Genomic DNA, 21,958 nt, shown 5'->3' on the forward strand with positions numbered 1-21,958 from the left:
TGTATTTCTCATTCAGTACGTAAGACTGAGCTAGAAAAATGACACGTTAACTCATAAAAGTGATAACAGATGCTTCCCGAGAAGACAGAATTTTGTTTTCTCTGTGTGTGCAAATTTTAAAAATAATTAGCCAGCCTTCAGTCATACATTTGCAGTATTTGAAGGTATTTCCCAGCTGCATGTGCCAAAATGTATGAGCCTCAGGAACTGGAACAGCACTGTAATTGTTCCAAGTGGATCTGAGTTGTAATTGTTTAAATTAGCATGCAGATTTCCTCTCACTGTCTTGGTTAGGTCTTGATCACACCAGAGGACATGGCTTTTGTCTTTTCATTTAAGAAATATTTATTTATTTTTATTTGTAAGACAAATTTCATATAGAGAAGGAGAGATGGAGAGAGATCTTTCGTCTGCTGGTTCATTCCCAAATGGCTGCACATGCTTAGCCAGAAGCCAGGATTTCTTCTGGGTCTCCTACACAGGTGTAGGGTGCTAAGAACTTGAACCATTCTCCATTGCCTTTCCAAGCCATTAGCAGAGCACTGGATCTAATGTAGAGCAGCAAGGACACAAACCGGGATGCTTGCAGCAGCAGGCACAAGACTGGCCTTCTATGCCACCACACAAGCTGACTCTTGCCTTTCTTGAAGTGCCCGTTTCTTCACTGATACAGCACTGTGTTTAATTCTCAATGTATGAATTCCACACTGACCAGCAGAGATGTCCTTAATTGCTATCCATAAATTGACATTTTATCGTAATAGTTTTAATTTGGTCCTGATCTGTTTGCGCTACTAGAGCAAAATACCTGAGACTGAGTAATTCATGAATAATAGGAATTTAATTCTGAGAGTTCTAAAGTGGGATTTCTAGATCAAGACATCATGAATGTTTGATTTCTGGTAATTTCCTGGTCTCAGCTTCCAAGATGGTACTCTACCGCTGCATTCTCCAGTGTTTAATGCTGTGCCTTCATGTGAAGGCTCAAGTATAGAAAGGTCACATTCTCACAGAGCCATTTTATAATGGTCTTCCTGTCATTCACAAGGCAGAAAGTTTTATGAATTGATCAACTTTAAGGATTCTATCTCTTTCGATAATCTCATTGGACATTAAACTTCATTGTGTGGATTTTGGAGAGGACATATTCAAGCGATGGCATGATACATGCACATAACAGATGTGATTCCTAAAACTAAGTTTAAGTACTTTCAACAAATTTTGAGCATCAGTTGTGTTCCCAAAATCACATGATGAAAAGATCCTCCTGTTGATTTTGTATAGTAGGCTAGTAACCTTCTGTTTTAGAAAAACAAATGATCTGTTTCCAGATTCTCACACCAATTCAAATAGCATTTTACACAGGAATGTTGGCACCTCAGACTGTTATATCATTTTTTGGTCTCCTGTTCAGAAAATTCAAAGCTAGTCTTTGTAAGATAAACATTAAGAATTTTATCCATAGGTTCTGGCAGCATGGGCTAGTGGCTAAAGTCCTTGCCTTCAACGCGCCGGGATCCCATATGGGTGCCAGTTCTAATCCCGGCTGCTCCACTTCCCATCCAGCTCCCTGCTTTTGACTTGGGAAAGCAGTCGAGGATGGCCCAAAGATTTGGGACCCTGTACCTGCGTGGGAGACCCGGAAGAAGTTCCTGGACCCTGGCTCCGGATCGGCATAGCATTCACCGTTACTCTCACTTGGGGAGTGAATCATCAGATGGAAGATCTTCCTCTCTGTCTCTCCTCCTCTCTGTATATCTGACTTTCCAATAAATAAATAAATCTTAAAAAAAAAGAATTTTATGCATAATTGGTGCCTGGCACGATAGTGTAGCAGTTAAAGTCCTATCTTTAAATGAGCCAGGATCCCATATGGGCGCAAGTTCTAATCCTGGCTGCTCCACTTCCCATCCAACTCCCTGCTTGTGGCCCGGGAAAGCAGTTGAGGATGGCCCAGAGCCTTGGGACCCTGCACCCATGTGGGAGACCTGGAAAGAAGTTCCTGGCTCCTGGCTCCAGTTTGGTGTAGCACTGGCCGATGCAGCCACTTGTGGAGTGAATCATTGGATGAAAGATCTTCCTCTCTATCTCTCCTCCTCTCTGTATATCTGACTTTTCAATAAAAATAAATAAATCTTTAAAAAGAATTTTATGCATAATTGGTCTCTTGTTATGTTTAATATATAATTGTAAATTATTTAATGAAAATAATGCATTGAGCACATTAATTAATTTAGTATTATATTTTAAAAAGCTCTGACATAAAAATAATTTAAGGTTAAACAGTTAGAAAACTCACGATTTGTTGAAAACCTGTTCTGGTTGACATGGAAAGTTCAGTGTGCCATGTTATTTATTTATGCTTAGGACAAACGTGAAGAGTAAGATGATCATTTCTCATTTGATACTAATAAGGTCACTTTGATAAATATTTATCATGATATAACTTGGAAGGTAGTGTGAGGTAATCAATTGATATAATGATGTACATTGACAGGTTTTTAACTACAAAAGATGATTATTCCATATGTAGGAACTAGAATGTAACACTTTTAAGATATTTCCATTGTGTTCTTTTGTGGTTGGCTGCCAGAGGCCAGCTCCAGCCAAGTTCAGAGCTCGAGGAAGGGTTTGTGGAATTGGCGAGAAAAGAGAGCAGACAAGAGTCACTTGGTGCTCAGAATGAACAGCTCTTACTTCTTTACACAGAAATCACAAGCTTTTGTACAAATCTTTGATTGTTCTATTTTTGTTTTTACTTCTTGACTAAATGGCCAAGCAGGCACAGACACTTGATTATTCTTATTTTTGCTTCATAGTTAAGTAGGTGTTTTAAAATATAATTTGCAAAATACTAGAATCGTTGCAAAATACTAAAATCATAGTAGCCATTTGATGACAGCCAGGAACTCAAGACCAGGGTACACATGCTTTTATCAATCAGTAGTACATTCCTACTATATTTATATTTCTACAAGTTATTTACCATTTAAAGGGAGAAATATGTCAAAATGAAAATCATTTGATTTTTACAATTTGTCTACAACTAAATGATAAAAACACTGTCTAAGAAAAAAAAATAAAGATCCAAAATAAAAGTTTAAAAACATTAAATGTCCATACAACTATAGGCTTTACAACCCCATAACCAATCAAAAAATACTTAAAAGCATATTTCTATAAATTTGATGCAAGCATCCATTATTCCTCCAGCCAGAGTCATAAAAGCTTCTGAAGCAAATACATTTTCTATGTTCCAAAGAAATTACAAAGACACACTAACCCTCAAGTTTATAGTCACTATATTTATCACTATAGCAGTTTAAGCTTATTCTCCTTTCATTTTCATCAATCTTTAGGGTACTTATCAAGCCATTTCCCAGAAGGCATGCTATGTGTCTGAGCCAGGTGATGAGTCATTTGCTAAGCACACAAAAAGGAGTCTAGGAATGGCATGGACTTAATTGTACTCCTGCGTGCATTAATTCTCATAAATTGTAAGAGATCCACCTGCCAAGGTGTTATCAGTAACACTGGTTCCTAAGCCCACCTCAGATGCAGAAACCATCACAGAAGAGCAAATAGCAATGCCTCAATAGATTTCAGAATTCTTTATGGATTGCTTGAATCTCCATGTAAAGGATGTGAAACTGCATTGAATGGTTGGAGAGGCATCCACAAGGTCTTGCCAACAGGGGAACTGTTCTCTTTACACCTTAGTGTCCTCCACCCCCACAGCATGTTCCCCAGTAGATGACTATTAGCTGAATTTATTCCTTGTGTTGCATCTTTCTAAAGAGTGTGAGAATACGACATATTTCACAACTGCATGTAATATGCTAATGAGGAACAACAATTAATTTATTAGAGAAATTAGCTTTGACCTACTCTAATTGGTAAAACATTTCATTGGTGTCTACTGTCATTTAGAGTTTAAAATAACCCTCACCTGGTTTCTCAAAGCCCCCTTCACATCCTTATTCCTCAGGGTGTAGATGAAGGGATTCAGTGTTGGTGTCACCACTCCATAGAAGAGAGCCATGAACTTGGGCTGGTCCCTTGAGATGGAAGAAGGGGGCTGAAGGTACATGCTTATTGCTGGACCATAGAACAAGAAAACCACAATGAGATGAGAGGAACATGTTCCAATGGCCTTTTTCCTTCCCTCAGAAGATTTAATCTTAAATACAGCATGTCCAATGTGAGCATAGGAAGCAAGAATTAGGCATAGAGGAATAGCTATTAAAAATATGCACACGATAGAGAGTGTGAGTTCATTAGTCCCCTTGTCACCACAGGCTGTCTTGATCAGCACTGGGATCTCACACAGCAAGTGATCCAATGTATTGACACCACACAGAGGCAGCTGTAAAGTAATAGTGGCCTCTGAGACTGCATAGATGCTTCCACTCAACCACACAATGGATGCTAACAGGATGCAGATGCCCTGATTCATGATGAGGGTGTAGTGCAGAGGTCTACAGATGGCCACATAGCGATCAAAGGACATAAGAGCCAGGAGCAGACACTCTGTGCCTCCCATTAGGCTAAAGACGTAAAGCTGAATCACACAGCCCATGTAGCTGATTGTCTTCTTAGAGGTTCCCAGGTTGAACAGCATCTGAGGGACAATGCTGGTGGTGTAACACATGTCCAAGAAGGAGAGGTTGGTGAGGAAGAAATACATGGGGCTGTGGAGCCGGGGGTCTAGCCTGGACACCAGGATGATGGCGATGTTTCCCAGCAAGGCCATGGGGTATGTGATGAGAAGAACAGTGAAGAGAGGGAGCTGGAGCCAAGGTCGGTCAGCAAAGCCGAGTAGAATGAACTCTTCAGGGTGGTGGCTTTCATTCATCAGTTCCATGATTCTGAGTTGTTCCACACAAACAGCGTAGTGCCTATTAAGGTACTAAGAGCTAATGAGAATTGATAAAACAATATTTTGCATTGAAAAGTATGAAAAGTATGGTTAAGTAACTTTCAGGGAAGATAATATAAACAATCGTCACCAGGTGTTAGTATTTCATGTCAAGATAAAATAAAGATGGATATCTCAAACAATTAAGGTAACTTATAGAATATAGTTTCCCCCTCTGAATAATTACAATTATTTCCTTGAGATTCTGGTGAATGTTAAATTAAAATGAGAAGGTTCTTTATTTGGAAACCCTCAATATACTGTGTTGATACTCTGAATTGCATAAAAATCAGCTAAGAAGGCTGTTGCAATACAGTTTGTTGCTTCCTATCTCCAGGTGCATGATTCAGTAGGTGTGGCACAGGTCAGAGAAATTGAGTGATTCATGTTCAGAACTATTTCTGCAAGGCTTTGTTTTGAATATGAAGAACACCCAAAGGTGGTGAAGTAGGAAAAGTGTTGGAAAGAAGAGAAATTATGGATCTGTGAGGATGGTCCAAATTGCCCTGTCCAGTTCTAATAAACAGTGAAATAATTACTCATTGTCTCCATGATCATAAGAAGACTTTTCTGGCCTTAAGTAAATATGTCACAGTTATTTGTGATTGGGAAAGAAATTTTAATGTTTCTAACATAAGTTTCTTCTCAATTTAAACTGAGACAGTAAAGCTGCAATGAAATGAATTTCTTAATGTTCGAGCTTTAATTTATGTAATATTTTTTCTTGTGGAATATGGGTCAAACAGAGACTCTATGATGGACTATGTTAACCAGTGGATTCTTCAAAGACCTCACAGTGCTTGGAGTGTCAAGATTGGCAGCGATTCATAACTGTTGAACTATCAAAGCCACCTGAGCAAGAACCTCAGAGCACATCCTACATCCGGAACCTGGGGAGGGTGGGAAATTGGGTGGGCCTTCTCCCTTAATACCCCCCCTTTAAACATGAAGGAAACTATATGGAAAAAATAAGTCTTACCCACTTTCCTGTAGCCCTTGAACCTTTTTACCCTAATTAACTATGTAAAGATTGTCAATAAAAATTTAAAAAATTAAAAAAATTATTTTATTTAAACTCTGGATGTTAGAGTATTCATGATAAAGTTTATTTTATCCACTTTGCAGAAGTTTTCCCTTTTTGAGAGGACTTACTTTCTTTTTGACTGGATTTGGACAGTTATGCTATCGATGCATTCATGCAATTTAGGCCTGTGCTGCCTAGAGAAGTGTGAACATTCCAATTCAGGCCAAGAATTACTCAAATCCATCAGCTTTGTTGTATTTTCAGGACATATTTCTTTGTCTTTCAGCTAAAAGGCACACTGAAATGACAAAATCAACTAACCGAATAAGAAGCTTTTTGACAAAATTTCATCAGGTAGTGAGGGTCTTCACTTGTATTGTTATCTCTCTGTAAGTGTAGTGTATATCGTGAAAGCTATAGTCTTCTCTAAGATAGAAAATATTCAGATATAAGATAGTTTCTGCTAGTCAGTTAGTGGTTGTAGGTAACAGATTGGTTTGTAAAGTTATAGAGTATAGCTTTCATATTCTCTGCTATTAAGTCTTAAAACCATTCTGCAATCAACTCTTCCTTGCAGGAACCAGCATCATCGGAACGACAACCAGGAGCCCTGAGTGGTCCGCAGAAACAGAAGAACAATAAACTTCCTTCGGGCCTAGGGAGGGGAGTTTTCTCTTGTCCTTGTCTGGTTCCAGCTGTTGGTACCCACCCTCTCTTGCAATGACCATCAGGATTGCTCCAGAAACCCCTCAATACAAACAAACATACAAACAAACAGAAATCCAGAATGGACAGACAACAACAAGGAATGCTTAGAATCAGACAGGAAATGATCAGCGTGGATTCACTCATACCTCACTAGGTGGGACACAAAAATTAGTTACTCCTCGCTAGGGTATTGAAGATTTCTCTGCACACCCCTCCTAAAAATGTTCTGCACCTAAACTGTTGACACATGTCTTGTTAGAGTTATAAGCCAGTTCAGACCACCCAAAAAACAACCAAGTTCAGCTTCAACACTATAAATAGCTAAATACTAAAATAAAAATAGACATGAGACAGCTGAATAGTAATCCATAGCCATTTTAAGGTGTATAGAACCAGGTTGTATATAAACCAAAATTGAAATGTGTATGAAGAAGTCACAGGATGTGGTTAAGAACTTGCATTTTCCTTTTAACGTATTGGTTAATCAGTACCATGTCAATTAATACCGTAACATTGTAAATTGTTGCTGATGTTATGTTGGGGCTTTTAATCGATTGGGATGATACTCTGCCGGCTCTACCTTCAGACCGGAGATGTTCTCACCAAGAAAGCGTTGAACTTATCTGGACAATAAGATGCTGGACTTTATGCTTGGCAAATACTTCCAATGAAAGAATCTCAACTGAATTTGAACTGTGGTAATGCAACAAGGTGGAGGAATCCACCGTGGAGGGAGGATTTGGGGAGGGGTAGGGGGAATCCCAGTGCCTATAAAACTGTGTCACATAATGCAATGTAATTAATAAAAATAATTCTACTATATGTCTCACAAAAGTACTAAGAGCTAACCTGTGGACATTACTTTTTCATGACATGGCATCCTAGACCAGAAATGTACTATTCTAATTATAAAATAATAAATCTCTTCTCATTCTTAGTAATCTCTGTTTGCTAAGCACATCAATAAGCTTTTTTAAAACAATGGAATCAGTTACCAAATACTGGAACTTTTAGTAAGTTTTATTTTAGAACATTGTTAAATTTTCGTTCCTATTATTTGCCTGTCATTAGAGAATATCTAAGGTCCAAAAAGTTACTAATTCCTTAGATGAGCTATTGATAAGCTTAGATGAGCAGTTTCAGTATTGCAAAGATTGTGTCTTTACTGCAGCAATATTTCTTGAATGTGTGTGGCTTCTTTAATTTTGTTTATGTTGAATGTTGATCAAGATTTTATATTAGCATATTGAACTGAGAAACAAATCTTAGTGCAACTTCTTTTCTATGTTATACATAGAAAATAAAATAGACACGATATAAATTAATTGGTAGTTAAAATAAATATTTTAGGGATCAGAGCCATGGGGTAGTAGCATAATACTTGCTAGTGGAGCTGGCATTTTTTTATGGGCATAAATTCATGTCTTGGCTGCTTCACTTCTTATCCAGCTGCTTGCTAGTGGCCTGAGAAAGCAGTTGAGAATCATTCAAATCCTTAGGAACCTGAACCCATGTGGGAGACCCAGAAGAAGCCACTAGTTCTTGGTTTCAGATCTGCTGAGCTCTGGCCATAGCAGCCATTTGGGTTGTGAACTTGTGTATGGAAAACCTTTTTCTCTGTCTTTCCTTCGCTCTGTTAGTTTGCCTTTCTTATAAAAATAAGTTTTTAAGAAATAAATATCCTAAAAATTTTGACCTGCCCACATTATTAAATAATTATGCAAACATCTATTGTTCACTTAACATTGCATCATGTTATGCTTTCTCTCAAAGCTTGCATATTATTGAGTTATTTCTGATTTGATCTCATGTGAAAAGTTTAATAAATAATCATGTAAGCCCTCAATAATTTCATTAAATTTGTATTATTTGTACTTTTGATTATGCTATTCATTTTATTAATTCTGGCTTTTTTCTCATTAGAAGAAGTTCTAGCAAGCTTAGTTATTGCCAAATTGATTTTACTTGCAATTCCCGACCTGGTGCAGCCTAAGTACTGCAGAGGGAGAGATCCCACTGGGTAATGGCAGAACAGTGTGGGAACAGCAGAATACGGTGGAAACAAAGAAACAGAAAAATGGTTGGTTCATATCAGGTTGCTTCTAGTTACTCCTTTAAAGGAATTACATATGGGGAATTTTTTGTTGCCCTGACTCTGGAAGCCTGAAACATCCTGGTTTTAAGAGGCACTGGTGTGTTTTGGAATCTGTTTTCATTTGATTATGAGGCATGAATCCACTTAGTTAGCTGTTCTGCCTGAGCTGAGGACCGTAACTCTGTTCCAACCTCTGGATGTTTCCTTAAAGAAACAAGTTTAGATGTGCCTTTTCAATGTGACTGACTGCAACCTGCTCAACCTCTGTAGTTCTACCAAGAGATGTCCCATCTTTTCCATGCCATTCTCATGATGTTTTATTGTTTTAGCTCTTGGGTTCCAAGCCTGTTGTATCTTTCCCTTTCAATGATTCTTGATAACTATGAGGATATGCGAGTCTATTTATCCATATATGCTTTCTTTACTAAATGCCAGCCTTCATTACAATTGCTGTGTCTTCCTTAGCTGCACTCAGTTTTCATTCTGATATATCATATTCATACTGAATTTTCATCAAACAGAGCATTCCATGTAACTGTACAGCAATTTTTATTTCACTGTGTAATGAAAGGGAGCTAAATGGAATGCGGAACATCCTGGATACAAACCAGTGACCATATAGGATACTAGTGGATGCAAGGAAAGGATTTAAACTCTATGCCATCACACCAGGTGCCGACATTTAAATACTTTAAAGTTGTATTTAATTCAGAGATTGAAATGGGATTTGGTCACAAAAGAAATCTAGTTGTTCCTAAAGTCCACAAATGAGATATCTGCAAAGTTTGGAAAAGAGTTCTTAAAGCAGGTATTCTGTGTCTTTCATACAGATATTATTCACAATGATCTACACAAATTCCAGAACAGTATATTCAGTTAAACAGAAGAATAATGGATTTGTGACAATTGTTGAAGGACTATACTATTGTAAGACTATAGGGGAGAACAGTGAGGGCCGATGGAGGGTGATCCCTGAGCCTGTGGGACTGAATTATGGAAAGAAAAATGATGTAAACATGTGATCTCTAAACCACCAAATAGGCAAATGAAGTAAGAAATATTCCTCCGTGCTACGGGAAAGAGGGTATTATCTTCTTACTTACCTTATGTAGAAATGAATTACTAAGGCATATGTTTGGCTTTTTCAAACTTCAGAGAAAAAGTTGTGATTCACAGAGGAGTATAGCATTAATAAATTGTTTTCAAAACTGCTCATTTTCCTGTTGATTTATGCATGTTTCAAAGAAAAAAAAATATGTCTTTGTTGACAATACCAAAAATGATTTGTGGGTGAGTTATTTGTAAGCTCTTCCTGTGATCTCCTGGGCAATGTTTCAAACAGGTCATTCATTTATCATTTTCCCTGATGAGTTAGAGAAAGTTCCTTGGGACAAAGTTCTTAATGGCAAGGTTTCTTATGTGCAATTAGTTAGTCATTGCACTGTGTCTGAGAGTTAATCTACTGTTAAAGTAGTTGCAAGGTTAAGTGTGTCATGATGTCACTCCATTTCCTGGCACATTGAACATTGGATTTCAATAGACCAGGTGATCTCTTGGTGTTCAGAACCCGTAGTGGAAACCAAAAATATGTGGATGCCCAAATCCTTTCTATAAAATGCCCTCTAGGGGTTGGTGTTAGGACACAATTGATAAAAGCCATTGCCTGGTTTCCCTGTATGAACATCAGTTCATGTCTTAGCTGCTCCGTTTCTGATTCAACTTCCTTTCAAAGGCTTAGGGAAAGTAGCAGAGGATGTCCCAAGTGCTTGATCCCTTGCCACCTGAGTGAAGCTCTGGTTCCTGGCTTTGGCCTGGTCCAACACTGGTTCTTGTGGCTGTTTGGAGAGTACATCAAGAAATGAGAAATAACTCACTCCCTGTCATTCTGTTTTGAAAGTGAATAAATAATTTTGAAAGTAAATAAATAAGATATCTTGCTATACACATATAATCATACAATACTCCTGTATGCTTTTAATCATTATCTAGATTACTTATACAACTTAATATAACCTAAGTGATATGGAAATAGCTGTTTATCATATTGTTTAGGGAATACTGACCAGAAAAAAGATGTCTGTGCAAGTTCTCTCAGTTGCAACCAAAATAAGGCTCACTACACACACAAAAAAGCTTAATTTATTTACTTGAAAACTCGAGTTTCAGAGAGAGAGAGAGAGAGAGAGACAGGGAGACAGAGAGAGAGAGAGAAAACAACTTTTATATTCCATGTGCTGATTTGCTCTTCGAGTGTTTGCAGTGCCTAGGTATGGAGAGATAGAAGCCAGAAACCTGGAACTCCATCTTGGTCTCCCATCTGTTGGCAAGGACCCAAGCACTTGGGCCATCTTTTTCTTTTTTCTCAGGCACATTAGCAGGGGATGCCAGGACTCAAACTAGCACTGATATGGACTGCCACCATTGCAGACTGGGGCTACTGATTTGCAATACAACTTCCAATGGGAAAGTGTGACCTCCAGTTTTTTTTTCCTCTGAACTGTTTCAACTATTTTTGGTTCTTCATGGTTGTGTGCAGATTTTAGAAGTGTTTTGTGCATGTCTGTGAAAAATGCTATCAAATAATTGTGTCGTAACTGTTTTGCTCTTATTAGGATGGACATTTTAATAATATTATTTCAGTAGATGAACATTTTATAACTTGTTTATCTGAATTTTGCTAATTGCTTAACCATTTTTGTAGTTTCCAAATAATACATACTTATATGTATTTCATTTATTATTATTATTTTAAATTTAATTTTACTTTTTTCATTATTATCATTTTATGTTACAGTTCCATAGATTGTGAGATTTCACTCCCCCCCTCAATTCCCTACCCACCCACTGAGTTCCCCTATATCATTGCTATAGTATAGTTCTTACACTTGATCTTAGCCAAAAGGCCGAGAAGCGATGTGGTATAGTTCTTCATACACAATCATATGTCCGTCATTGCAAGCATGGACAGAGAGTCCAGCATTCTATTGTCAAGATATAGTAAGCAGCTTCATTGGGAGTCCATCTTTGTCTGGAAGTAGAGATGCATACTGCATTGTATCTTCACATCTGGATATGATAGTCTCCATTACACAGTTACTATGTATCCCCTTAGATGAAAAGCCACAATACAAAATCAACAACAGAAAGAAAAATAGAAATTTACAATGCTATGAAGTTAAATAACATGCTGCTAGATATGATAGTCTCCATTACACAGCTACTATACCTCCCCTTAAGTGAAGAGCCACAAAACATAACCGACAACAGCTAGAAAAAAAGAGATGAACGACACCATGCAGTTAAATAACATGCTACTGAATGATTAATGTGTTGCTGAAGAAATGAAAAGGAAAATCAAGAACATTTTTGAAGAAAATGATGTTTCTGTATGATCTATGAATCACTGAAGAATTTAATCAGAAGAAAGTGTTGAAGAGATGAAACTAACAAAAAAATCAAAATCCATGAGATATGGATTCCGCTGATCTTCGTTGCTGAGCTATGTCTCCTGTAGGCAACAAATAGATGGGTTTTGTTTTTTAATCCAGCCTATGATGGATTTTTTAAGTCTATGATGTCTGATCCATGAGTTTAAGCCATTTATATTCAGGGTTAATACAAATAGGTGGTAATTTAGTAGTGTCATTATAGCAATGGATTGTTCATTAATTTAGTCTTGTGTTGTTATTTTACTGGGATGTGCTTCACATTTATCTTTGGTTTTGGTGGGCGCTATTCCTTCAGCTGCCGGTGGAGTTCAGATCACCATTCACTGAATGCCACTGGGGCATCAGTCACTGCAACACCACACCATTGTGCCTGCTGCTTCCCTGTGTCTGTCAGTCTCCAGGCCCTCCTCTGCTGTTGTTCTTTCCTCTTTTGTTTCCTGGAATGTGCCCTTTCTGCTTCACACTGGCTAATATTTCTCCATTTGTTTAAACGTGTCTTTACCCTATTCCCCAAATAAATAAAATTAAAAGAAAGAAAGAGAGAAAGAAACAAAGAAAAGGTCTGGCGTTATAGCGTAATGGTTAAAGTCCTCTCCTAGAACGCACCAGGATCCCATTTGGTCTCTGGTTTTAATCCCTGTGGCCCTGCTTCCCATCCAGCTCCCTGCTTGTGGACTGGGAAAGCAGTTGAGGATGGCCTGAAGCCTTGGGACCTGCACTCGCGTGGGAGATCCAGAAGAAGCTCCTAGCTCCTGGCTTCAGATTGGCTCAGTTCCAGCCGTTGCAGTCACTTGGGGAGTGAACCATTGGATGGAAGATCTTCCTTTTTGTCTCTCCTCCTCTCTGTATATTCACCTTTCTAATAAAAATAAATAAATCTTTAAAAAAAAAGAAAAATGAAAAACAATACTAAATTGTATGATGTTTATGGCAGAAAATGCAAAGTAGTCTAGGAAATTGAAGTATTTCAAAGAACAAATTTTAACTTTCACTATCATCTGCCCCTTGTTTCTTTAATTTCTTCAAGCTAATTGAATACTGGGATGTACTAAACATAATATTCCAGAAAAAACGAGTACAGTAAAATATAATATTTCTATGTATTTCCCCGTCTCTGCTTTTAGAATTTTTTTATTTGTAATTTTTTTCTGTATAATCACTAGGGAATATTTGTGAAATAAATAATCATACAGACCTAGTAGGCAGCATGTATGAGGAGATAGAAGGAGTTGTAGTTAGGAAGGCAGGTAGGGTCCTGCCCCCTTTTCAGAGAAAGAACAGCTGAGTATGATTCTGTTTCTTGGAAAAGCCACTAAATACCCACAGGAGCTCATTTCTCCAAAGTAGGTGGATGCAAGTATAGATAATGAACCAAGCTCAAACATCCTCAAGTGACAAAGTTGGCACTTTTACCAGCAGCAGGCAACTTGTCATTTTTCCCAGTATATCTGATTGCAGTTAATTCTTGTTCGAGCTCTCACATACTTATCCTTTCTATGATTGCCATAATAATCTACACAGAAGACATCTTGAAATTCTAAATAACTTCTTACTTTTCTTTATTTTTTTAATCATGTCATATCATTTTGAATTCTTATGGGACCAGTTAAACTCCAGAAAAGTATAAAATGTATTAATTTGTTTTAATAAACTTTATTTAATTTTATGACAAACTTTTAAATTTTAGATGTGAGATCTACACTGTTAGAATTTTCATTTTTTGTTACTTATTTCATTTTTATTTGAAAGACAGAGTTTCACAGAGAGAAAGAGACTGAAACAGAGCGATCGAGAGAGAGATTTTCTATTTGTTGATCACTCCCCAAATGGCCACAATAGCTAGAGTTCAGCTGAGTTGAACTCAGCAGCCAGGAGCTTCTTCTTGATGTTCCACATGGAGGCAGGGACCCAAAGATTTGAACCAGTTATACTGCTCTCCTAAGTTATTATGAGGGAGGGCCCGGCGCAGTGGCGCAGTGGCTAAGGCCCTCGCCTTGCGCTCGGGATCCCATATGGGCACCAGTTCTAATCCCGGCAGCCCCGCTTCCCTTCCAGCTCCCTGCCTGTGGCCCGGGAAAGCAGTCGAAGACGGCCCAAAGCTTTGGGCCCCTGCACCCGCGTGGGAGACCTGGAAGAGTCTCCTGGCTTCGGATCGGCATAGCATCAGCCATTGTGCTCACTTGGGGAGTGAATCATGGGACGGAAGATCTTCCTCTCTATTTCTCCTCCTCTCTGTATATCCGCCTTCCCAATAAAAATAAAAAAAAATCTTTAAATAATAATAAAAAAATTATTATGAGGGGGCTTGATCAGAAATGGAGCAGCTGGAACTTGAACTGGTGCCCACATGGGATGCCAATGCCTCAAGTGGAGAGTGGAGGCTTAACTTACTATGGCACAATACTGGCCCCAGAACTTTAAGCTTTGGGTCATCCTTGACTGCTTTCCCAGGCCACAAGCAGGGAGCTGGATGGGAAGTGGGGCTGCTGGGATTAGAACCGGCGTCCATATGGGATCCCGGGCGTGCAAGGCGAGGACCTTAACCACTTGCGCTATGGCGCCGGGCTCACTATATTGATTTGTATGTGCTAGGATTTCATAGAGGGGATAGTTCATGTCCCGGCTGCTATAGTTTTCATCCAATTCCATGCTTATGGACTGGGAAAGAGGTCATGGATGGCCCAAAATCTTAGGTTTATGAACAAACATGGGAGACTTGGAATAAGCTCCAGGCTCCTGGTTATGGATCGCCTGAACTATGGCCATTGTAGCCACTTGGGAAGTAGACCAGTGGTTGGAAGGTATTTCTCTCTGTAAATCCCCTTTCAAATGAAGAAAAAAAACTTAAAAAAAAAAACACTTTACGTATTATTTTAGAAGCAGAGAGGCATAAACTCAGAGATAGAAACAGAGAGAAAGAGTGAGCCAGCAAGAGACACTCCCATCCACCGAATCACTCCTCAAATGCCTGCAATGTCCCCAGGCTGAGGACAAAGATAGGAGTTGGACAGTCGATCCAAGTCTCCCACATGGGTGCAGCAGTAACTCAGTTACTTGGACCATCACCTCTACCCTCCAGGGTCTGTATAAATATGAAGATAGAGTCACAGTCATAGGCAGGAATTGAACCCAAGCACCCTGATATGGGCTGTAAGTGTCTGAACGGGCATGAAAGAGGCTAATCCTACAAAATGTTATTCCAAAGAAGTGATAGCATCTGTATGAATTGAGGATGATAAATACATTATTCTTCAAAAACGTAGTGGGCTTCATACTGAGTTCACAGTGAAATTAGGATACTTACTGAGGTACAGGGCGAGTTGAAGAATGAGATAATGTTTCTCAGATGACATGCCGTAGTTATGCTGACAGACTTGAATTCATATTATGTATTTACCACTTAATGTGTTTTCTATTTTGGTGTGTGACAAACAGAAAGAAGTATTTTGATGTGCTTTTAAAAATCAGTGATCATTTTGGTGATATTAACTGAGTATAATCCTTACCTAACATGACTACAAGGAAAAATAAACATGCAATATTTTGCAAGAAAGACACGTAGCATGAAATTCAATTGTAAATCAAGAATGATTTCCTAGAAAAACCCATTCAAAGGTTCTCTATGCGTCAAATAATTTCATTTGATGTTTAAGATGCATGACTTGGAACTGAAAATACTTCTCATTAGGTTTCCTAATGCTCCCTTTACATCCTTGTTCCTCAGGGTGTAGATGAAGGGATTGAGTGTTGGTGTCACCACTCCATAGAAGAGAGCCATGAACTTGGGCTGGTCCCTTGAGATGGAAGAAGGGGGCTGAAGGTACATGCTAATGCCGGGACCAAAAGATAAGACAACTACAATGAGATGAGAGGAACATGTTCCAAAGGCTTTTTTTCGTCCTTCAGACTTAATCTTAAATATAGCACGTCCAATGAGAGCATAGGAAACAATGATGAAGCCTAAAGAAATAGCTGCCATAAAAAAGCACGCCACAGTGAGTATCAGCTCATTAGCCCTCTTGTCACCACAGGCTATCTTGATCAGAAACGGAATCTCACACAGCACATGATCCAGTGTATTGACACCACACAGAGGCAACTGTAGTGTGAGGGTGGCCTCTGAGACTGCATAGGTGATTCCACTGAGCCACACAATGGATGCTAACAGGATGCAGATGCCCTGATTCATGATGAGGGTGTAGTGCAGAGGTCTACAGATGGCCACATAGCGATCAAAGGACATAAGAGCCAAGAGCAGACTCTCAGTGCTCCCCATTATGCTGAAGATGTAAAGTTGAATCGCACAGCCCACATAGCTGATTGTCTTCTTAGAGGTTCCCAGGTTGAACAGCATCTGAGGGACAATGCTGGTGGTGTAACACATGTCCAAGAAGGAGAGGTTGGTGAGGAAGAAATACATGGGGCTGTGGAGCCGGGGGTCTAGCCTGGACACCAGGATGATGGCGATGTTTCCCAGCAAGGCCATGGGGTATGTGATGAGAAGAACAGTGAAGAGAGGGAGCTGGAGCCAAGGTCGGTCAGCAAAGCCGAGTAGAATGAACTCTTCAGGGTGGCTTTCATTACTCAGTGCCATTGTGTTCAATTTTTTTTATCCCTATGGAACATAGTGGTAAATGATCGAGTAATGAGAAGTAACATAACAGTCCTTGATTGGTCATTAATAATGTCATTCAGTAATTGAGTTAAATAATAAATGAGGTGGTGTCAGATGATAATATTTTCCTTGATAGCACTACACATTAAAGCTTATTGCCTTTAATAAGTAAATTCTGTGTTTGTATTTCTTATTCAGAACAATAAGCATGACAGTAAGTATCTATTTGTCCTAGTAATTATTAAATGAAAAACATAAGTGAGTACATCTTAAAAAAATCTACCGTAATATGGTTTAAACTTTAGCCTGTATAAAAGTGTGCTAAGGAGGCCGTCAGGCTGTGAAACTGAATTCCACTGTGTAGCCTGACAGAGTAGGGGCAACGTAAGCTCTGTTCAGAATCAGTGCCAGCAGATGTCATTGAAACCTTGACAAGAGTTCCAATATTGAGTTGGTAATATTACTAGAGAAAGGCGGAAACAACCTGGATCTATGAGAGTTATGAAGAGAGCTTTACTCAACTGCAAGTAGTTAGTGGAAGAGACATATCTGGGACAGTAAGATAACTTGTGTTGAAATGCATCTTCATCAGCTATTTGGAATTAAATCAAATATGTGAATATTTGAGTATCAGTTTGCATTGGAATAACTGGATAGAGTCCAACAATTGACAAGTATGTGTGTCTGTGTGCTTTTGAACTTTGACCATGGTTCATCCTTGTCAAATTTTATTTAATTTTTCTGCATTGTAGGACTTTTCCTTTAGTAAGCCTTTTTATCTTCTTGTTCTACTTATTAAATAGTTAACAATGACTCACTAATTGCATAGACACAAAAGATTTTTAACTTCAGGTAGTTGCTGTCAAAAGGAAAGCCCAGAGCCCATCCTTAAATTCTTTGTTTTCCATCTGAGAAGCACATTCAAAGACAAAACAAAATCAGCTAGTGAAGCAAACAATTTTTTGGAGAAAGATAAACAAAGCACTACTGTTTACCTTTGATAGTGAAGTATGTTTCATGAAATTCATAGTCTTTGTCAGATGTTGCATATTCATAGGAAAAGGTAAGATGGCACCCAGTGTGGAACAATATGAGTTGCTCTGCCAAGCAATCAGTAGTATGAAGGTACCACAGTATGTTCTCAAGGTTACAAAGCCATCCTAGTTTGCATATCAGCTGCTTCATTGACCTTCAAAATTATTCTGAGAGGCCTGACACCAAGCTACTAAGAATGAATGTGAAGGTTGGGCATTAATACGCTCATCCTACCTTCGGTCAGGATTTTTAATAACAAGAATAATGTCATAATGTCATCAATCATTAATGAACTCTGCATCAGATAATATAAAGGCGTTTTAAAAAAGTCATTTAATTGCTTAGTACTCTATTTTAAAGCTTAAAATAAAGGGAATATTACTATGTATATTTTAAGAAATGGTTAAATTCTGTTTTTAAAGATTTATTTATTTCCTAGAAAGTCAGGGTCACAGAGAGGAAGGAGGAGATAAAGATCTTTGATGCATGGGTTCACTGCTCTGATGGTCACAACAGTTGAAGCCAGGAGCCAGGAGCTTGTTCCAGGTTCCCCTGATGGAGAGTCAGGGGCCAAGCCTTCAGAGCATCTTCAACTGCTTCCAGGCCAAGAGCAAAGAGAAGGATTGATGGTGGAGCAGCTGGGACACTATGTTGCAACACTGTTCATAGATCATTCATTTGTGGAGTTTTCCAATAATGAAGAAGATTCCAAACACCAAAACAGAATTCATTTTCCCAGAGGAATTAGCAAAGTTTTGTCAGTATACACCAGAATTTCATGATTCTAATGAAAGCATCTGTGTTCTAGAAGTGCTTTTGCATGAGCAAAACAGCTTCAAGCCTCGTTGGAGCTTGACATTATTCAAAATGGATACGCTGAATTTAGATTTGTGTGTTTTCAGATCTTTTTCTGCTGATGATTCTGTGTGGCAGATGACATATGAAGTAAGTTTGGTAAGATTTCATTGCTTCAGATTGTATTCTGCAAAACTTACATCTCCTCATTTTGTAATAATTGAATTATTGAAATTTTGTTGTTTTTTTGTTTGACATCTGTATAAACATATTTTATGTTTGTTTATTATAATTTACTCAGTTGTTTTGTGTTTTATTTGATGCTCCATGAGTTCTCTCATAAATAATTATACCTAATTCTAAGATGGTAATCTCTCCATTATGTGCTCGGTAATTTTGTTAAGTTTCTATAATTTGTTATTTTGTTTTTATTTTCTCCTCATTGGGTATAGTTTTGTTTGTGAATGTAGATCACTGCAAAGTCTCTTATTTCTTTGGATTTTCTGTTAGAGACACTGGAGAATTAATCCATGTGATTCAATCTAAATGATTTACCCTTGAAATGCATTTAATCTATTAGATTTAATCTATCAGATTGCTCAGCCTTTCCCTGTCATTCTCATATTTCAATTTTTGTTTTGTGGTTCTTGGAGTCCATCTGTCTTTTGGATCTTCTTTCCGTGTTTTTCCATCACTCTTTCAATGCAAAGGGAGCTATGTATACACAAAATTTTAAACTCACTTTAATAGTGTGCAGCATTTTATTCCTGTTGAGCTCTTCTTTGTAGGTATATTTTCTCACTCTAGCTCATCTTACTCTCACTTCCCTTTATTCATACACAGTCTTTAGTTATTTTGTAATTGAGTCTTTTTTTAGAGTTAGCAATAATAAAAGAACAAAAACTGAAAGATTATTTTTTTCTGATGCCAAGCTTCTTGGAATAAAATATACAAAGCAAATGAATTTGTGTAATTTTGGCCATATGCTATGAAATAATTCATGTGATATATTCCCATGATTTGATGATAATCTCATGTTTAACTCTTTAATTTCTTTTGGGTATTATTTTAAATTAATTTTTTTTTTTATTTATTGTTGCTTACATTGTATTATGTAGTACAGTTTTTTTTTTTTTTATTGTTGCTTACACTGTATTGTGTAGTACAGTTTTATAGGCGCTGGGGATTCCCCCCACCCCTCCCCATACCCCTCCCCCCATGGTGGATTCCTCCACCTTGCTGCATAACCATAGTTCAAGTTCAGTTGAGATTCATTGCTTGCAAACACATGCCTAACATAAAGTTCAGCGTCTTATTGTCCAGATAAGTTCAGTGGCCTCTTGGGGAGACCTTCTATGGTCTGAAGATAGGTCTAACAGAGTAAAGATCCGGTCAGTTAAAAGCCCCAACAAGGCCTCAGTATCAATATACAACATTAAATTAAAATTTTAATTAAAATTTAATTAAAATGTTTGAAATTTTGGTGTAAGTGAATGAGAAAAAGGTTAATTGCAATGAGGAACCAAGCTGTTTGTTGAACAATTGAAACAGATGTTTTGAAAGATTTGAAAGGTTACTCGAAATGACATTTCCTGCTTTTCATATGCTTCACAGCTACCAAGATTTGCACACGCACACACACACACGTCTTTCCTGAGAATTCTAAATCTTTAAACACAAGTATTTTTTTTTGCCTACCTTAGATTGATAAATATCCTTTAACAGAAAGAAATTCTGAATGACTGTGGCTGAATCCTTCAAACATTCAGAGAAGGAAAGTGGAATTGCATTACAGAGGTGAGTACAGTACCTATGAATTAGCATCAAAATTCTTAGTTTTTCAGTTGACACTGAATGGACAACTTCAGGATGACAAAAGGAAAATCAACCCAAGGAGCAGGAAAGCAGAAATAGAAATGTGAAGAAGACTGCACATATATTTGTATGCTGTTGTTAGAAAAAAATAACCTTGGGTGTTGTTTTTAAATAAGTCATTAATTTTTATCCTAGAGAAATTTCCTTGGGGGCATACATAAGTCTCTGTGCGTAATGCTTCCAATGGGTAATCAGTTACCTACTAAAATGAATGTGGAGCAATACTCTTGGTGTGCTCAATATAAACTCATTTAAATTCCCAATACATGAGATAATAATTATTTTTGTAGATATTACACATTATGTTTATTGGATGATTATAGTAAGTAGAATATATTTCATGAAGATAAAGGGAGTTCTAAGCTTCCAATGATAAAGTAATGTTGAAGCAAATCAAATATTGATTATTCAGGTTTAGCTAGCACACATAATATATGTAATGAAAAGTAATATTACAACCCTTGAATATGAACAATTATTAGCAATTGAAAATTTAAAAATGTTAAAGACATATAAAATTGTGCTGATTTATGGCATGTTGAGATGCTACAATACATGTATTCATCATGTAATGCCATACTAGTATAAAAATTTGTCTCCTTTAATAATTAACATTTTTTTTGTGGTGAAAACATTCTAAATCACATCTCATAGGTTTTTTTTATATTTGTTTATTTGACTTCTTTAATTGAATTAAATTTTTATTTTTTCTTTTATTTCATTAAAAAAATTTATTGAAAAGGGCTATTTACAGAGAGGAGAGAAAGAAAGATCTCCCATCTACCAGTTCACTCGTCGACTGGCTGCAATGCCCAGTGCTGAGCTGATCTGAATCCAGGACCCAGAGGTTCTTCTAGGTCTCCCACATTGGTGCAGGATCCAAAGCCTTTTGGTGATCCTCTACTTCTTTCCTAGGCCACAGGCAGAGAGTGGAGCAGCTGGGGCATGAACTGGCTCCCCTATGGGATGCTGGTACATGCAAGGTAAAGATTTTAGCCACTGAACTATAGCACCATTCTCCTGTATTATTTAATTTTTGATAGTGCACATATATGACAAGATTACAGGTCCATGAGGACCGTCAAATAGGGTGGGGAGGTTCAAGGTATGCGGGAAGGTGTGGGACAAATGCTTCTGATTTTCCTTGTGTGTGTGTTTTGATCATCATGCAGCAATTATAATAAATTAAATATTGGTTCAAATACCTATAAACAGATGTCTATCAGAAATATAATCCTAAGTGAAAACATAAGAACATCTTCACATTTTAAATTTATTATTTAGTCTTCTGTTTCTTTTTTCTTTTTTTACTTGTTTTTTTGATACAGTTGTTTGGCGCTGTGGTCTCCCTTTCTCCTTCTCCAAGCCTTCTTCTCTTCCCTCTGTTCTCCCAGCCAGTCTCACAATGGGTATCTTTTGTGAACTTTCCAAAGTTCATCATGCT

At 37.7% G+C, this 21,958-nt stretch overlaps 2 protein-coding genes across 2 annotated transcripts; both read right to left on the reverse strand.

The window, feature by feature from the left end:
- Positions 1 to 3,922: 3,922 nt before the first annotated feature.
- Positions 3,923 to 4,864, reverse strand: LOC121147807 (olfactory receptor 2B11-like). The gene has a single exon (XM_040967717.1). The coding sequence runs from the start codon at positions 4,862 to 4,864 to the stop codon at positions 3,923 to 3,925; it is 942 nt and encodes a 313-aa protein (XP_040823651.1).
- A 10,967-nt stretch (positions 4,865 to 15,831) lies between these two features.
- On the reverse strand, positions 15,832 to 16,788 carry LOC121147769 (olfactory receptor 2B11-like). Its single transcript, XM_040967670.1, has one exon. It carries the CDS (start codon positions 16,786 to 16,788, stop codon positions 15,832 to 15,834), a length of 957 nt encoding a protein of 318 aa, XP_040823604.1.
- Between the last annotated feature and the right edge of the window lie 5,170 nt (positions 16,789 to 21,958).

Source organism: Ochotona curzoniae, unplaced genomic scaffold (assembly GCF_017591425.1).
Source record: "Ochotona curzoniae isolate NIBS_2020 unplaced genomic scaffold, NIBS_Ocur_1.0 scaffold_461, whole genome shotgun sequence".
NCBI lineage: Eukaryota > Metazoa > Chordata > Mammalia > Lagomorpha > Ochotonidae > Ochotona > Ochotona curzoniae.